This window comes from Aplidium turbinatum, chromosome 7 (genome assembly GCF_918807975.1).
Source record: "Aplidium turbinatum chromosome 7, kaAplTurb1.1, whole genome shotgun sequence".
In the NCBI taxonomy this organism is placed as follows: Eukaryota; Metazoa; Chordata; class Ascidiacea; order Aplousobranchia; family Polyclinidae; genus Aplidium; species Aplidium turbinatum.
The window spans coordinates 8,812,943-8,827,108 of NC_137478.1; the positions used below are offsets into that span (position 1 = coordinate 8,812,943).

At 35.5% G+C, this 14,166-nt stretch overlaps 1 protein-coding gene across 1 annotated transcript; it reads right to left on the reverse strand.

Moving 5' to 3' along the window:
* Nucleotides 1–2,587: 2,587 nt before the first annotated feature.
* On the reverse strand, nucleotides 2,588–10,429 carry LOC145774411 (zinc metalloproteinase nas-15-like). The gene is made up of 11 exons (XM_082585664.1): nucleotides 10,339–10,429; nucleotides 10,006–10,119; nucleotides 9,765–9,896; nucleotides 9,065–9,241; nucleotides 8,546–8,703; nucleotides 7,934–8,069; nucleotides 6,760–6,917; nucleotides 6,323–6,569; nucleotides 6,015–6,155; nucleotides 5,593–5,724; nucleotides 2,588–3,524 (listed from the first exon to the last, which is right to left on the reverse strand). Exons 1-11 carry the CDS (start codon nucleotides 10,370–10,372, stop codon nucleotides 3,520–3,522), a joined length of 1,434 nt encoding a protein of 477 aa, XP_082441790.1. The 5' UTR covers nucleotides 10,373–10,429; the 3' UTR covers nucleotides 2,588–3,519.
* Nucleotides 10,430–14,166: the final 3,737 nt, after the last annotated feature.

Genomic DNA, 14,166 nt, shown 5'->3' on the forward strand with positions numbered 1-14,166 from the left:
CTAGAAGTATAATACTGCAGAACCCTCTCAGTAATTTCAGGATATCTAAAGACACTCCATATTTATCTTTTGCAGTTTTTCGAGTGACTTCCATTACCGGTACCTGTTCGTTAGTTGTGGTGTCGTTGAGTCTTCCACATTTTTTTATTTTATTAGAAAAAGAAGATATCCTTACCTAACGGTTTGATTTCTAATATGCTTTGTATTTCGCTTTTGGGTTGCAAGCGCATAAAGTTATTTGTCAAAATTTGTAAATTATAAAGTCAAAATTTCAAGTTTTTAGGTCAAAAAATTGATTGCCTTAGTAATCATTATTGTTAGCTTATTCAGAAACTATTAAATTGAAGTTGCTAGCTCATCTATGTCTGAAGAAATTTCCGCTTAACTTTTGATGGCGGCCTTGAGGTAAGTTGAGCCAGTGATGCACAGGTAAGTTGAGCCGATGGCTCAACTTACCTCACTTCAGCTGCCAGTTTTAAGTGATGGTATATGTAGTCATTAATTAGCTAACAAAGTGTATTTTACTCTTGAATAGTCTAAATCTCTGGAAATATAATTTGTCCATTAGTCTATTGAAGTTTGAAGATTTATTTGTAACCTGTACTAGCAACATGCAAGGGAAAACCCGACCTGCGCATGACATTGGTCAAATCGAAGGCTTCAATGAAAATGGAGAAATTGAGGCCAAGTTTTTAAGAAAAGTGCCTGGAAAACTTTTCATTTGTCTTTAAAGCAGACATGTCGTGAAGAAGCTTCCTCACCCGACAACTTGGAGAAACTTTCCTCCATCAGCAGAAATTCCAGTTTCCATATATCCAGTTTTTTTTTTAATATTCTTATGAGTTATGATTTTTTTTTAAACTAAGGCCAAAACATCAACCATTTTTCTGCCACTTTCACTTTTATTGTAAACCAAGCGGTTTTCTTAGTAGAAGCGTTTAAGTAAAAAGCGGCTCAACTTATCTCATCCTTCCCTACATGGCTTTGCTCATTAAAGTTTATAGCTTACTCGGTGGTTAAACCTTTAGATAAGTCGTCACTCGTCAGGATGCCAATAAAACCAATATCTATGTTCTCTTTCAAGCATGTCTTCATTTGTCTTATCAAAGACAAAGTTGCGTGCTCTTGGCGTATGTGGACCAGGCTCTATTTCGACCACGGCATACGCTCACTTACCACTGCGCCATCCACCGAACGTTTGTGAGGTGGTGTGCATTTTGAAACTAACACTGTTTTTTAATGAAGTTTTTTAAAAAAAAAGGTGGGCAATTTTTATAAATTACTAGGTTATAGAATTCAATACTGCAACAAGGACCTCAAAACTTGTTGCAAAACGCACGTGACTCTGACGTCACAAGAGCACACCTGCATGTCAGAAATAAGAATATTGTATAGTACGGGGTTCATATTACACTAGTAACACAACAGTTCATATTAAGGGAAGGTGAGGTAAGTTGAGCCAGTGGGTAAGTTGAGCCACCCCCCGTAACTCGAAAAATAAAAATCGCACCAGCTTGCTACTGCCACCTACTTGACCGTTTATCTTATATGGAGCTGTTATGTAAAGATTATAAGTCTTTGTCTTGCAGAATAATAGAAAAACAGTTTTTAGTGATTTTGGGAAGTTTTTTGAACTTTTTGATAAAAAAGTTTTTTTGGGTGGTACAAAATGTCTGTTCCATTCACCTGTATTGACATGTATAACAGTAATCACTAGGGCAACCAAAAGTCAATAAAGTAAACAACGTTTTATTCCACTTTATGATTAGAAAGATCAAAGATCAGAGAAACAGTCTTGATGTAATGTTTTTAGCAGCTCAATTTAAAGTTTTAAATCATGGAAAGATTTTTTTTTATTGTGTTAAACAATTTTTATTTGATTGTTTGATGAATTGAGAACAAATTTTGATGATTGTCGGCGCTTTGAAGTAGACTAAACGCTTATTTGAACGTCTCCAAATAAGAACATCTGACTTGATCACTATGTCGGTGTAGCCATGGCCGGTGGTTCATTAGGCAAGCTATAGGCATAGCCTATAAGGCGCAGCTTGCAAAGGGGCGTATAACTTGCGTTTTATTGTGCTAGTTTCGTAACTTTTTTGAAAATTGTTTTGTTTGAATAAAAATATTTTGTGTTTCGAATGTTAAAACTACACTCTAATCACTCGACTTGTAAACACAAAGTTGTTTGTCATCTTTTTTTTCTGCTTAGGTTGTGCAAACGTACCAAGTAATATGCTTCAATTTTTTTTCAATTTTCTAGTGTTCGAAACATGTGTGTTTCGCTCTCAATTTTTGCTGCACGACTGCTGACAAATATTTGTTGCTGGGAAAAGTTTTCATGGCTATCGTAGACGCAACATTGGCATGGTTAGCACCGGGACATTAACTACGAGACTGAGAACTGAAAAAATTTTTGGAGTTTTCCGCGGCAGGATCAGGGTCACTTTGCAAATGCATCATGGCTAATTATATCAGCTAAGTAGAATAAAATTTTAGAAATCCGAAGTTGCTCTGCGTTTTTTTAACAAATGTGTGAAGAATATCTTTTGTTAGCAAAATAACTACACAAATCACGTTACAAAGCTCGTAGGATGATCAATTTTATTGTACAAATTGATTGATTAAACCAGTGGTTTCCAAACTGTGGTACGCGTACCATTGACAGTATAGTTAAAATAAATTAATACAATTTGAGCAAACGTTCAGATCACATAAGTTGCATTATTGTGTCATATATAATTAATTTTATTTGTAGGATATTCAAGCGTTTATGACCCAACATCCAGGTCAATGGTTCTTAAACTGTTTTCATTGCGACCATTTTTGAAAAATTTTGTTGGACTTGCTGCAATGCACTCAGCGATAGGAATTTCAGTAATTGTTATTTATTTGTGTCTCTAGCCTTTATTTGACTCGCGACGAAATGAATTAAAGTTGCGTTATGTGATTGTTAAACCACAAGCAATTGCTACAGTTTCGCAATAATGAGTTCTCATGCAAATGTCAGGGTATAACAATATCTGTGAGCGCTTTATTACAGTATGTAATTGAGTCTAAATACGAAGTGGAATTATTGTGCGACGCTCTTGAAAAATTGAAACTACGCACCAGGAGCGGGGCGACGCACAGGTTAAGACCTCTGATCTAAGTTGTTTAACAGACAACCCAAAACTTTTCAGTTCTCCGTGTTGCCACTTATAGTAGCAGTAGTAGTGCACCCTATTTATTGGTCTTCTACTAATCCGACGGCTCAGCAGCGTACCGTAATTATATGTAATCTAATATTAAAACCGCATTGTCTTGAAGCGCTGTGCTAAAATTTGTTAAACTTTTTTGCCTTTTATTGTATATTTTTGAGATTTTCTCGTTGTAGCGTCGGTGGTACGCGAGCACTGTATGAAACTGCTAAATGGTACGCGAATAGAAAAAGTTTGGGAATCACTGGACCAAACTGCACAAAAATTTTGCAATAGGATGATTACAATATCGATGGAATCTTCATGTATTTCCTTCACATTACCCTGAAACAAAAAAGCATGCAATGACTTAGTTTCTGATAATGTTGAGTAAAAAACATTTTTGTAGAGTAAGTAAGTAAGAATTGAATTGCTAAAGATTTGGACTACCACCAACCGAGAGAACAAGCAGGTTTTAGGAAAGGGTTTTCAACCATGGACCACTTGCATACTATCAACCAATTAATTGAAAAAACAAACGAATATAACATCCCACTCTGCCTTGGACTAATAGATTATAAAAAAGCGTTTGACTCTGTTGAAACATCAGCTGTCATTTCAGCACTGGAAAAACAGGGAATTGACCACTCATACACTCAACTTCTTAAAAACATTTACGCGGAAAATACATCTATAATTCGACTACACAAAGACTCTGAACCATTTCAGATTCAAAAAGGGGTACGTCAAGGTGACACAATATCTCCAAAACTTTTTACAGCAGCCTTAGAAGAAATTTTTAAACAACTTAACTGGGAAGAAAAAGGAATCAAAATTGATGGTGAATACATAAACCATTTACGTTTTGCTGATGACATCATCCTTATATCTGAGCAACCTAAACAACTACAAACAATGCTAAGTGAACTCAATACAGAAAGCAAAAAGATTGGCCTTCATATGAACTTTAACAAAACGAAAGTTATGTTTAACAAACTGGCAGACATCGGCAACAATATTCTTTTGGACGGAGCGACTATCGAAAAAGTTGATCACTATATATACCTTGGCCAAAAAATTACAACCAACTCCAATAAAGAAGATGAAATCAAAAGAAGAATATCACTTGGATGGCAAGCCTTCGGAAGAGCAAGTACGATATTTAAGTCAAAACTGCCTCTTTCCCTCAAGAAACAAGTCTACGATCAATGCATCCTTCCAACCGCTACATATGGTGCAGAAACTTGGAACCTTACAAAGAAATTAACATTTAAACTAAGAACTATGCAGAGAGCACATGAACGAATCATGATGGGTTTAACATGGAGAGATAAAAAGACTGCCGAATGGATCAGAAATCAAACGAAATTACGAGATATATTAAGCACAATCAAGAAACTAAAATGGTCCTGGGCAGGTCATATAGCAAGATATCAGGACAATAGATGGACTAAAAAATTAACAACATGGACACCACGAGAAACCAAAAGAAAAAAAGGAAAACCAAAAGTGAGATGGAGGGACGACATTGACAAACAATGCAATACAACCAATTGGTACCAACTAGCACATAATCATGTAAATTGGCATGAAAAGGGGAAGGCTTACGCTCTGCAGTGGGCTCTCACAGGCTGAAAATGATGATGATGATGAAGTAAGTAAGTAAGTAAGTAAGTAAGTAAGTAAGTAAGTAAGTAAGTAAGTAAGTAAGTAAGTAAGTAAGTAAGTAAGTAAGTAAGTAAGTAAGTAAGTAAGTAAGTAAGTAAGTAAGTAAGTAAGTAAGTAAGTAAGTAAGTAAGTAAGTAAGTAAGTAAGTAAGTAAGTAAGTAAGTAAGTAAGTAAGTAATTAAGTAATTAAGTAATTAAGTAAGTAAGTAAGTAAGTAAGTAAGTAACACCTTTGAAGAGCAAATTACCAAGTGCCATTTATCCGTTATCGACTTGAGTCGCATTTACCACTCCACCTCCAGGATAGATCTTTTTAGGATAGTCGAAAAAATGCGAAAAAAAAATTAACAGAACTTTTTTCAGTTTACTTTGCAAAAAATGTACTCGTTTAAATCCGCTTTTAGGAATAGGTAAACCTAGTCTAATAGCCTGCTTGATTCTGAGTTTTGAAGGATGAAAAGATAAAGTTCTAATTATACTAAGGTTTCTGCATTAATAAGTGTATGGTGTATGGTGGCCAGTTTCTTTCTTTCGGCCACCTTTCTTTCAACAACTACGTCTACCTAATTTTTTACATCCCGGATAGCTGTGAGTGCTGTTTTTCAACCACGAGCCTAAGTCGAGCATGGGACAAGAATTGCATGATTGGAAAACAAGTGCTTCATCCGTTGCGCCATTCCTATTATACTGTTAGTCATTACTTCTAATCAAAAACCCTGCCAAGTCGTTTTGTTGCTATGTTTTACCTGTTCTTGCTGAGCAGCTTCTACAGCAGTTCGACAACATATAGTTTGGGTTGCTTCTACATTGTCCAACTGCTGCCCAATAATTGCAACTTCCATGGCGGTTTTGACAGCTACCACCGGCAGTTTGAGACCCTGTTTAAGTAGTTCAATAATATACTACTGAAACTGTCTTAATGAATAAAAGAACAAAACAATAAAACTATTTAGGATCAACATTTAATATTTTTTTTAACATGTGCTTAAAAGTGAAACTAACAACGTCTGCTGGCTATACCAAGTTATACCAAGTTAGGGGGTTCAAATATATATTTATATAAACCTGCGGTGCATTTCCAGCAGTTGGCTACGGTATATAAAATATGCATTACTTCAGACATGACGCCACTGTTAAGGTCTCCTCACTGCAGCAATATTTCCATTACCTTGCGCCGACTTGCAACTCATGCAACAATTCGGCTTCATGTAGCGAGGATTTCGTGCGCACTCCCCAGTCCTTGCCCAGTATTGGCAACTTCTACTTTTGTCTCTGCATGAACCACCTTCGGTACCGGTTCCTGTACCAGCTGGTTTTCCAGTAAACAAAAAACTGTTACATGGTAGGTACGGTACAGAAAATAAGACATGTTTCACGTAGACCTACTGTAAATTTTTTTGTTTAAAGCCGTTTGAAAACAAAAGAAACAATCATGAAAGAGTACTTTAATAGGCCTAAACGGTGAGTATTCATTACTTGTTGTTGCTTTGCAACTCTTGCAGCAGTTTGGCCTCATGTAGAGAGGATTCCGTGTGCACTCTCCGGTTCTTGCCCAGTAACTACAACTTTTGTGTTTATCTTCACAAGAACCTCCTGTTCCAGTTCCGGTACCAGTTCCAGTACCCGTTCCAGTTCCGGTACCCGTTCCGGTACCAGTTCCGGTCGTTCGGCAACCATACAAAGCGTTGAGCTGTTTTATATCTGATTGGGAGAATCCGTTTCTCTGCAACCGATATCATGTACCTATTTAGTCTATTGAAAAAGTAAATGCATTTTTGAAGAGCTGTCCCATCACTACGTCACAGTTTCATTTGTGTATTTTTGATGGCTTTTGATAGTCTGCATACAAAACATTCTAGTAGTTAGTAACAGTGTTGTAATTCAAATGTCGGATATAGTTGTAAGTTTTTTACTTGAGTTCGAAGTCGATTTCCTCTTAGATCGGTGATAGTGGGCTGTCCATTTGATGAAAATGCCGTGCTGGCGTAATGCATAACTGACCCTATGTCATAAGCAGAACCTCTACTGTCCACTTGCCTCGTAGATAGTTTGTTGAAATTATAAGCAACGCCTGAAAAATAATCAAAGCAATTTATTCCTATAACTTATTGCGTTATTTCACTCTATTTAGTACAGGGTTGTGAAGTCAGACAAAAATTTAAGATTCCGACTCTTCGATTTATAATTGGCCGACCCTGACTCTGTCTTCACTGTTGTCAGATTTTTGAGGGTTGCTTGATTTTTTTTTAACTTTTGGATTATTCTTAAAGACTAATCATTTGTTTTGTGGAACGGATCAAAGTTGTGTTGTTGTAAGCAATTTAAAATTCAAGTAATGTCTAAGCCAAGCAGGTTTGCGTTTGTTTTTGTTGTTCATCGTTTTGTATCATATCAAGTCGGAGTCGGCCCTTTTTTAACCATTCCGACTCTGAACACACCAAAATCCCTCTGACTCCATAGCCCTGATTTAATATATTGAAAATGCAAATGCTGGTAGCAAATTATGTGAAACCTTTACTAAATAGCGTAAAGTAAATGGGTTGCTCAATGACGCAACGTGGAAAGCTAGACAAGAAAATAAACGCCAGAAGTTTGTCTCAGTACATAATGCGTTTGCAATGGCGTCACTCTTGCTATTACTTTCATATTATTTTGCTTTGTGAAAGCAGATAATTAATGCAACCTAATGATGTCCTCTGATATATTTAATGTTGTAGTTGCAATTACTGTCTGCATGTAATCAAACGTAAAGTCCATTGTCCAATACATGGGTAAGTATACCCTACTTTATTTTTACTTTTTGTATCTGTATGCTGTAATTAGTCACTACTCAACACCAATTAAACCGAAACTGACCACATTAGTGCTAAACCAAACAAGTCTGATGCAGTCTTAGTTGAAGCTGATGTGATATAAATAAAAGTGTTCGACTGCACTTGTCCAGCTTAAGAATAAAAGTACAGAATTAAGGAGAGTAATGATGTGACAATGTTAGTCTACTAAAATAGAAAGAAGTCTTTCTATATCTTCAACTAGATCAACATTTGAAACATCAGCACAGCCAGAACAAGCCGACAATGTACAAACTTCTGGGAATGTTCCTCCACACAATGCGGACGTGGGAATCCCTATCTGGTCTACTTTGCTCATGCCAAAAACCAAGGGAGTGTAAAACTTCATGGATGACAGTTCCTTTGTACCAGCATCCGACGCCAAGTGAAACCTACAGATATGGCCAACGCTCAATGACATGCTATATAGTAGCTGCGATATGAACTTGAAAAAAAAACAATTACGATCTACTCATAAAACTGTTATGTTGCCCAAAAACAGTTTAATTTATTGATTTGAAAAGAATTGTAGTCTACAATAAAATAGAATAAATTTTCAACTAGGAGACAACAATTTTGAAGTACCATTTGTATCGCACACACAGCAAAACCTTACTTTCATCGATAAAATCTTCATTCGCTTTGAAAAAGTAGAATAATTTTGTTCAGTCTTTTTTTTGTCTCAATTTAAGTGATTTGTACAGATTTGTAAAAAAACTCATTTATCAATATAATTTTCGTGTAGATGAGACTACTACATGTTTTGAGCAAAATTGTGCTTTTTACTCCATGAACTGATATCTAATACGAATTTTCCTCTTTGCCAAAAACACTAATAACTAATTAAAGCCTCACTAGTTTATCTTACTCTCTGTGTGGTTTGTGTTCTTCCAACTGGAGAAAAACAACCTCCGCCGTTGTAAAAGTTGATGTGCTGATTTTGATTGGTTCTTTGAACAAGACGAAGACAAGTATATCTAGCAAAGTCAGCTGCGGCTGCGGCAATGGCTCTTCGCCCGTTTTGACCTACAAGTAGTTTTACAAACTTCGAAACTTGAATTAATAAATGGTTGAGCATCAAAATCCAATGAATATAAAACAGTATGTTTTGCTGAAGATACATACGGTTAGAACGGAGGCAAAAGCAATGCAATTTGCGAAAAAAATTCTATTACTGTTCAATAGTGCGTTTTCGGCCTTGCAGGCTACTGATATTAATCTGTTTTTGACCAGGTTTGACAATGAACCATAAATTCAATATCGATGGTACAGTAGACGCTTCGAATTGACTAAAGATTCAATAAATTAATTGAGCAGAAAACCAATAAACTTTTGCAAAGCCAACAACTGAGTTTTTAAAACATTGCTTTGAAAATTATGGGCTGACCTATGCTTGAGGATATTGTATATGGCACGAGATAGTTGTTCCCTTGTTTATTCCTGTTCCACAATGGAAGATTTCGAGAAAGGGCACGTTTACTTCTTATTTTGTCATGATGGTCTCCGTTTCTTCGCAGAAATTTTTTGGTCTCATTCGTAAGAACGATATCAGCCTCAAAGAATCCTGCATGTATGGTGAAAATTGCCATTACAATTTACAACTCATCACGTTTGTCAAGTTAGCCGTACCACCTTCAAAGTTGTACAATTTCAAAGCGTTATGATTGTAATAACATTAGTAAAATTTTGATTTGCTATGTCGAGTTTCTCAAAAAACTACATAACTTATTTTAGAATCCAAATCGCAACTGCGATTTACATTTTCAAATAAGGTTAAACACATAATTTCTCAGACGACAGCTCGAAGTTCTTCGATGTAACTATTCAGGCATCTACTTCTACCAGAGATGCACTAGATTACCGTTATTGATAATACAAGTGAAACGAAACGTTTTCTGAGACAATTTTTATTTTAGCTCTTGTGTTAATTCTTAGCAGGGCCCATTGACCAAGTGGTAAGCTATGCAGAAAGAAATTGATGAACCATTAAAATATACGAAAGCAAGACGAGATATTAAAAGATGGCGAGAGCCTTAAAAGGATTTCAAAAAAGTCCATGTCAAGAAAGTGATACAAAATCACTCTACCTTCGTTCCCGTCCGGAACACAATCGCAAGTTGGGCAACCATGAAAATCTTTCGCAAATCCAAACAAACACTCTCTTCCGTTGCAGGAGAGGTCAGGACAGTTTGCAGCTTGCAAGTCACTGTTTACTGTACCTGAAGCAGATGAAAATAACCAAACATAAGTTGTACCGAAACCATGCGTAGCCTACTAACTGCACAGGAATCAATCCGGAAAAAAATACAACATAATCATACAATTCACCTGCTGCACATGCATTGATGAGATAGAGCGAGTATTTCTGTGCATTGCCGTTTTGAATATCAGTGCATACATCAACCTGATAAGAAGAATGAACGACACTCAATAGAAAAATGCCTGCATGAAAGAAAATGAGTCAATAAAGCATTATTACATGACGCCAGGTTACCCTTGTTGCTTCGAAATAATTCAGCTGATGCATTTTACTGTATTCGAGTAGAAATTGATTCTGCAGTCAATTTCATGTAATTTGATATAATATCTACCATCTAGTAACTCAAAAGTTGTTTGGTTGTCAATAATTTTGTTTTTTTCTGAAGTAAGCCTATCACTCACATCGCAACCAATGCAAAGCGTTTTCTTTCTTCATTTCTTGTATTCGAGGTGTCAGCTTTCTGAGGTCCACGTGTTTGATCCGATTTTGCAAAGGAACAAATTTTGTTTTAATTTGATGAGCTGGTGATTGGCGCTTTTATATGTCGTATTCTTTGATATTCTCTGTTCTAAACGAACAGGAAACAACACTCTGAACGCTACCGGTGCTAATTCAGCAGTTTAATCGGCGGATTAATGCAGAATAGTGGGACAACGTATACGGAAGTAGCGTTGATAACTTTTCATCATAGTTTTCTAAACAGAAGATATCCTTTATATATTTTCGCTTTCTGCAATCATGGCTGCAATGCAAACGTTTTTTGAAAGAGTCACAATTATTTGAGCTCGGTGAATGATATTGAAAAGAAACAAAATGCCATAAATTGCTTAAGGAATGGTAAAAAAACAAAAACATTGTAGGTTACTTTAACAGTTCGTATTTTCAAAAGATCTCTGTATGGCATACTTTAAAATGTCTTTGTGCGATGTTTTTTTTAACAGATACTTTTTTGAAGAAGCTCTTATTTTTCTTTTCTGGGGTACTTCAATAAAACAATGCAAAATATTGTCAAAAAAAACTATTTAAGGCCTTTTGCTGTTGAAATCATAACACTTATGCGAATCAGAATTTTTTCGATATACACACTGACACTCACAAAACAATATATCGCTCCAGATTGGACGCTATATATAATATACAGCGTTTCTTAACTGGGGGTCGGCAAAGCGTTTTCAAGGGGTCCATGAAAGTATCCGAATTTGCAACTTGATTGATAAATTACGACATTGGCTGTGTTTTATTTGTGTATTACAGTGATTCTCAAACTGTGCAACGAGACGCCCTGGTGCGCCGTTTGCAATTTCAAATGTCGTGCACATAGGTTCGGTTTCTTAACTAAACGGTTTCAATGTAAAAGAGCTAAATATTTTTTTAAGGCTATGCACAGTATATTAAGCCTAATTCTGTTAAGCAGCAGCAGATTATCAATGTTTAATTCAAAATTTTAAACGTTCAAAGCTCACAAAAACTATACTAATTTTAAAAAAAATTGAAGAAAAACATTAAATCAACATATAGATTATTGATTTTGATTCTGTGTCCTAACAGATAGCTTCAATATCATCAATCGTCATAAGTGCGTCGCGAGTTCAGCAAATTCTTTTAAGTACGGCACGTCGCTTCGGAACTTGTGAAACATTTGTTTCCATTAGAAGATACGACACACTAAAATTTTTGATAATTTTTTTGCAGTCCGCAACCGCTGTGAGGGGTACCAAAAGGGGTCCGCCAAGACAAAAAATTTGAGAACCACTGTAACTAATCCCACAATTAAGTATGTCAAACTTTTCAGAGTTGTTAGACTTAAAGAAAACAAATGCATTCTCCTTATTGAGACGTACATTTTTTTATTAAATTGTTTATATTTACAATATTTCTATACTGTTCAATTTTGTTCCTTTTTTTTTTCTTCTATCTTGTCAGATGATTTTATAGCAATTGGCAATATGGAAATTGTTTCGACTACAATTTCACGAGTTATATTATTCATTGCGTAGCAGTTCAATTCATTTTGTTATTTCCAGTTTTGATATGTTATATAACGAACGTCGCAATACTGAAGCAAGATAATAAAACACAAATATTTCATGAAAGAAAAATTGATTTGTAAAGTTATGCGAAGGAACATTTACAATAAAAAAAGATTAAGAGCCAACATAACAGTGACATTTCTGCAAACTCCACACTTTGATTGAATTAGCAACAACTGCGGAAGCTTCCGTACAATGCAGGTTGTTCTATTGAAAACAAAAGATCAATATGAGATGTTTCACGACGCATTGCAAATCACGGAAGTGTCATTTAAAGATATATTGACTCTGTCCACGCAATTTGTGACGCATAAAAACGTTAGCTGACTTTTATCGATAAGTTGACCAAAATTTTGTTTTTCTAATAAAATTTATTTCTATACATACACTGATTTTGACTACGTTAGTGTTTTTTTTACAGTTTACTTGAATAGCGACAGGTATGTTATTGAGTAGTGCTTTCGGCTCAAATAGCCGGATATCCTGTTATTTTGCACACGTTTCTTGCAAGTCATAAAATATTCAAAAACCTACCGACCAAATAAAATCTATCGATTTATCGCTGGGTAGATTGATATTTTCATCAATTTCTTTTCCAGACTAACGCTCGTTGGTTAGAGATTTAGTTTAAGTGAACGGGAAGAAAAGGACGCCAATCTTCGTGTTCACCATCAGGCAAGCCTCCAAATGTCTGGTCAAAGACACAGCTACATGTTCTTAAGCGATGTTGAACAGGCGCCTTTTTGATGCTATACCAAACCTCTCACCCCTCGGCCATATAGCAAATGGTGAAGTTAATAGCCTATGTAGCTTATCAAAGTTTATACCATTTTGATTCATGTGTATTAAGTACACTCCGCTTCCTTCTTCTGCCAACACATTCCTTTAAGTGAAATCTAACAGAAACCAACACAAATGTAATAAGGTACAAAGGGTTCGTTTATTAAAATGAGCTATACATCTATTTACAAATGAATTAAATCATCTATACAGTATATACATCATCAAAAGTTCAAAGATTTTCATTTTAGTGTTGATATAACTAGTAATAGAGAATATTTATTTTAATGCCAATTCAATATTTATTTTAATGCCAATACTTAAGCGCAATGACACATGAAAGCATTGAAAAACTCAACACTTAGTAGGCCTATAGGCTACTTTACAGTGACACTAAAAAAACTTCTGCTTTGACACAAATATGCAAAAAGTTGTATTTGAAAGCTTTTGTCGATGTATGTCAAATTTATACAGTAGTATTTTGATCTCTGCAAATGATTTATTCTTATTCCTTGCATTTTGTTGGTTCTATTCTGTTTTAAATAAAAATATCTAAAAAGGTAGGCCTACACCAGACGTCTTAAAATATCTTGCTGTGCTCGAAAATCAGGCTAAAGTTGAATTTGAAATATTTTGCCATGCAAGCTACCCTCACTAGCCTACTATTATTTAAGCTTCGAAGATAAAGCATAATTTTGAATAATGAAAAAATTAACTTCATTTTCAGAAAAGAGAAGTCAAGTCTTAATGAAATACTCACTCAAGTAAGTGCAGAAAATTGGGTTTATTTAAGTAAATTTAAACGTCGAAGTCGTCGTCGTGTGAGCCTATGGGGCCGAAGGTCTATTCTTATACCATCAGGGGCGTTGACAGGGGGGTCTACGTGGTACTTCTGGACCCGTGCCCAGAATATTTAGGGGATCCGGATTTAAAAGATTCCCCGCAACTTCAAACATTATCAATATCTTAATATAATCAGATGATAAGGAATTGCCATCAAAGGTTAAAACAGCCACTTCAGCTATCAGATGGTAAAGTACCGGGCCCCCTTCTGGGTACCTGGCCCACTTCAGCTCTCTGGTGGTAAAATAGCCACTTTAGACACCAAACAGTAAAATAGGAATTTACTTTAGTCTAGTATGTAAAAATAGAATATAGTAGGGCAGTAGGCTATCATGTTTTTGAATGTTTGAGCGTAGACATTACATTTATCGATACAATACATTGTAATAAAATATATTTTTCTTGTAATAGAAACTAGCACAATATACGTGATCCCTCTTAGAAAAGGTTGGTCAATGGTCAGGCAACCAATTTCATATGCAGTACTGGTATACGCTTCGAAGACACAAACTTTGGTTTCTAAAGAATTATATAGTCTGCTTTGCAGGATAAATTACTAGTGTTTAGTCTACCATA

What these genes read in the sequence shown, in the direction of transcription:
- LOC145774411 (XM_082585664.1), bottom strand. Translation starts at nt 10,372, where the DNA reads ATGAAGAAAGAAAACGCTTTGCATTGGTTGCGAT. An exon ending in GAAATCGACTTCGAACTCAA is followed by an intron (nt 6,570 to 6,759) that starts GTAAAAAACTTA and finishes TATCGGTTGCAG; the next exon opens with AGAAACGGATTCTCCCAATC. An exon ending in GAGTTGCAAAGCAACAACAA is followed by an intron (nt 6,156 to 6,322) that starts GTAATGAATACT and finishes CTGGAAAACCAG; the next exon opens with CTGGTACAGGAACCGGTACC.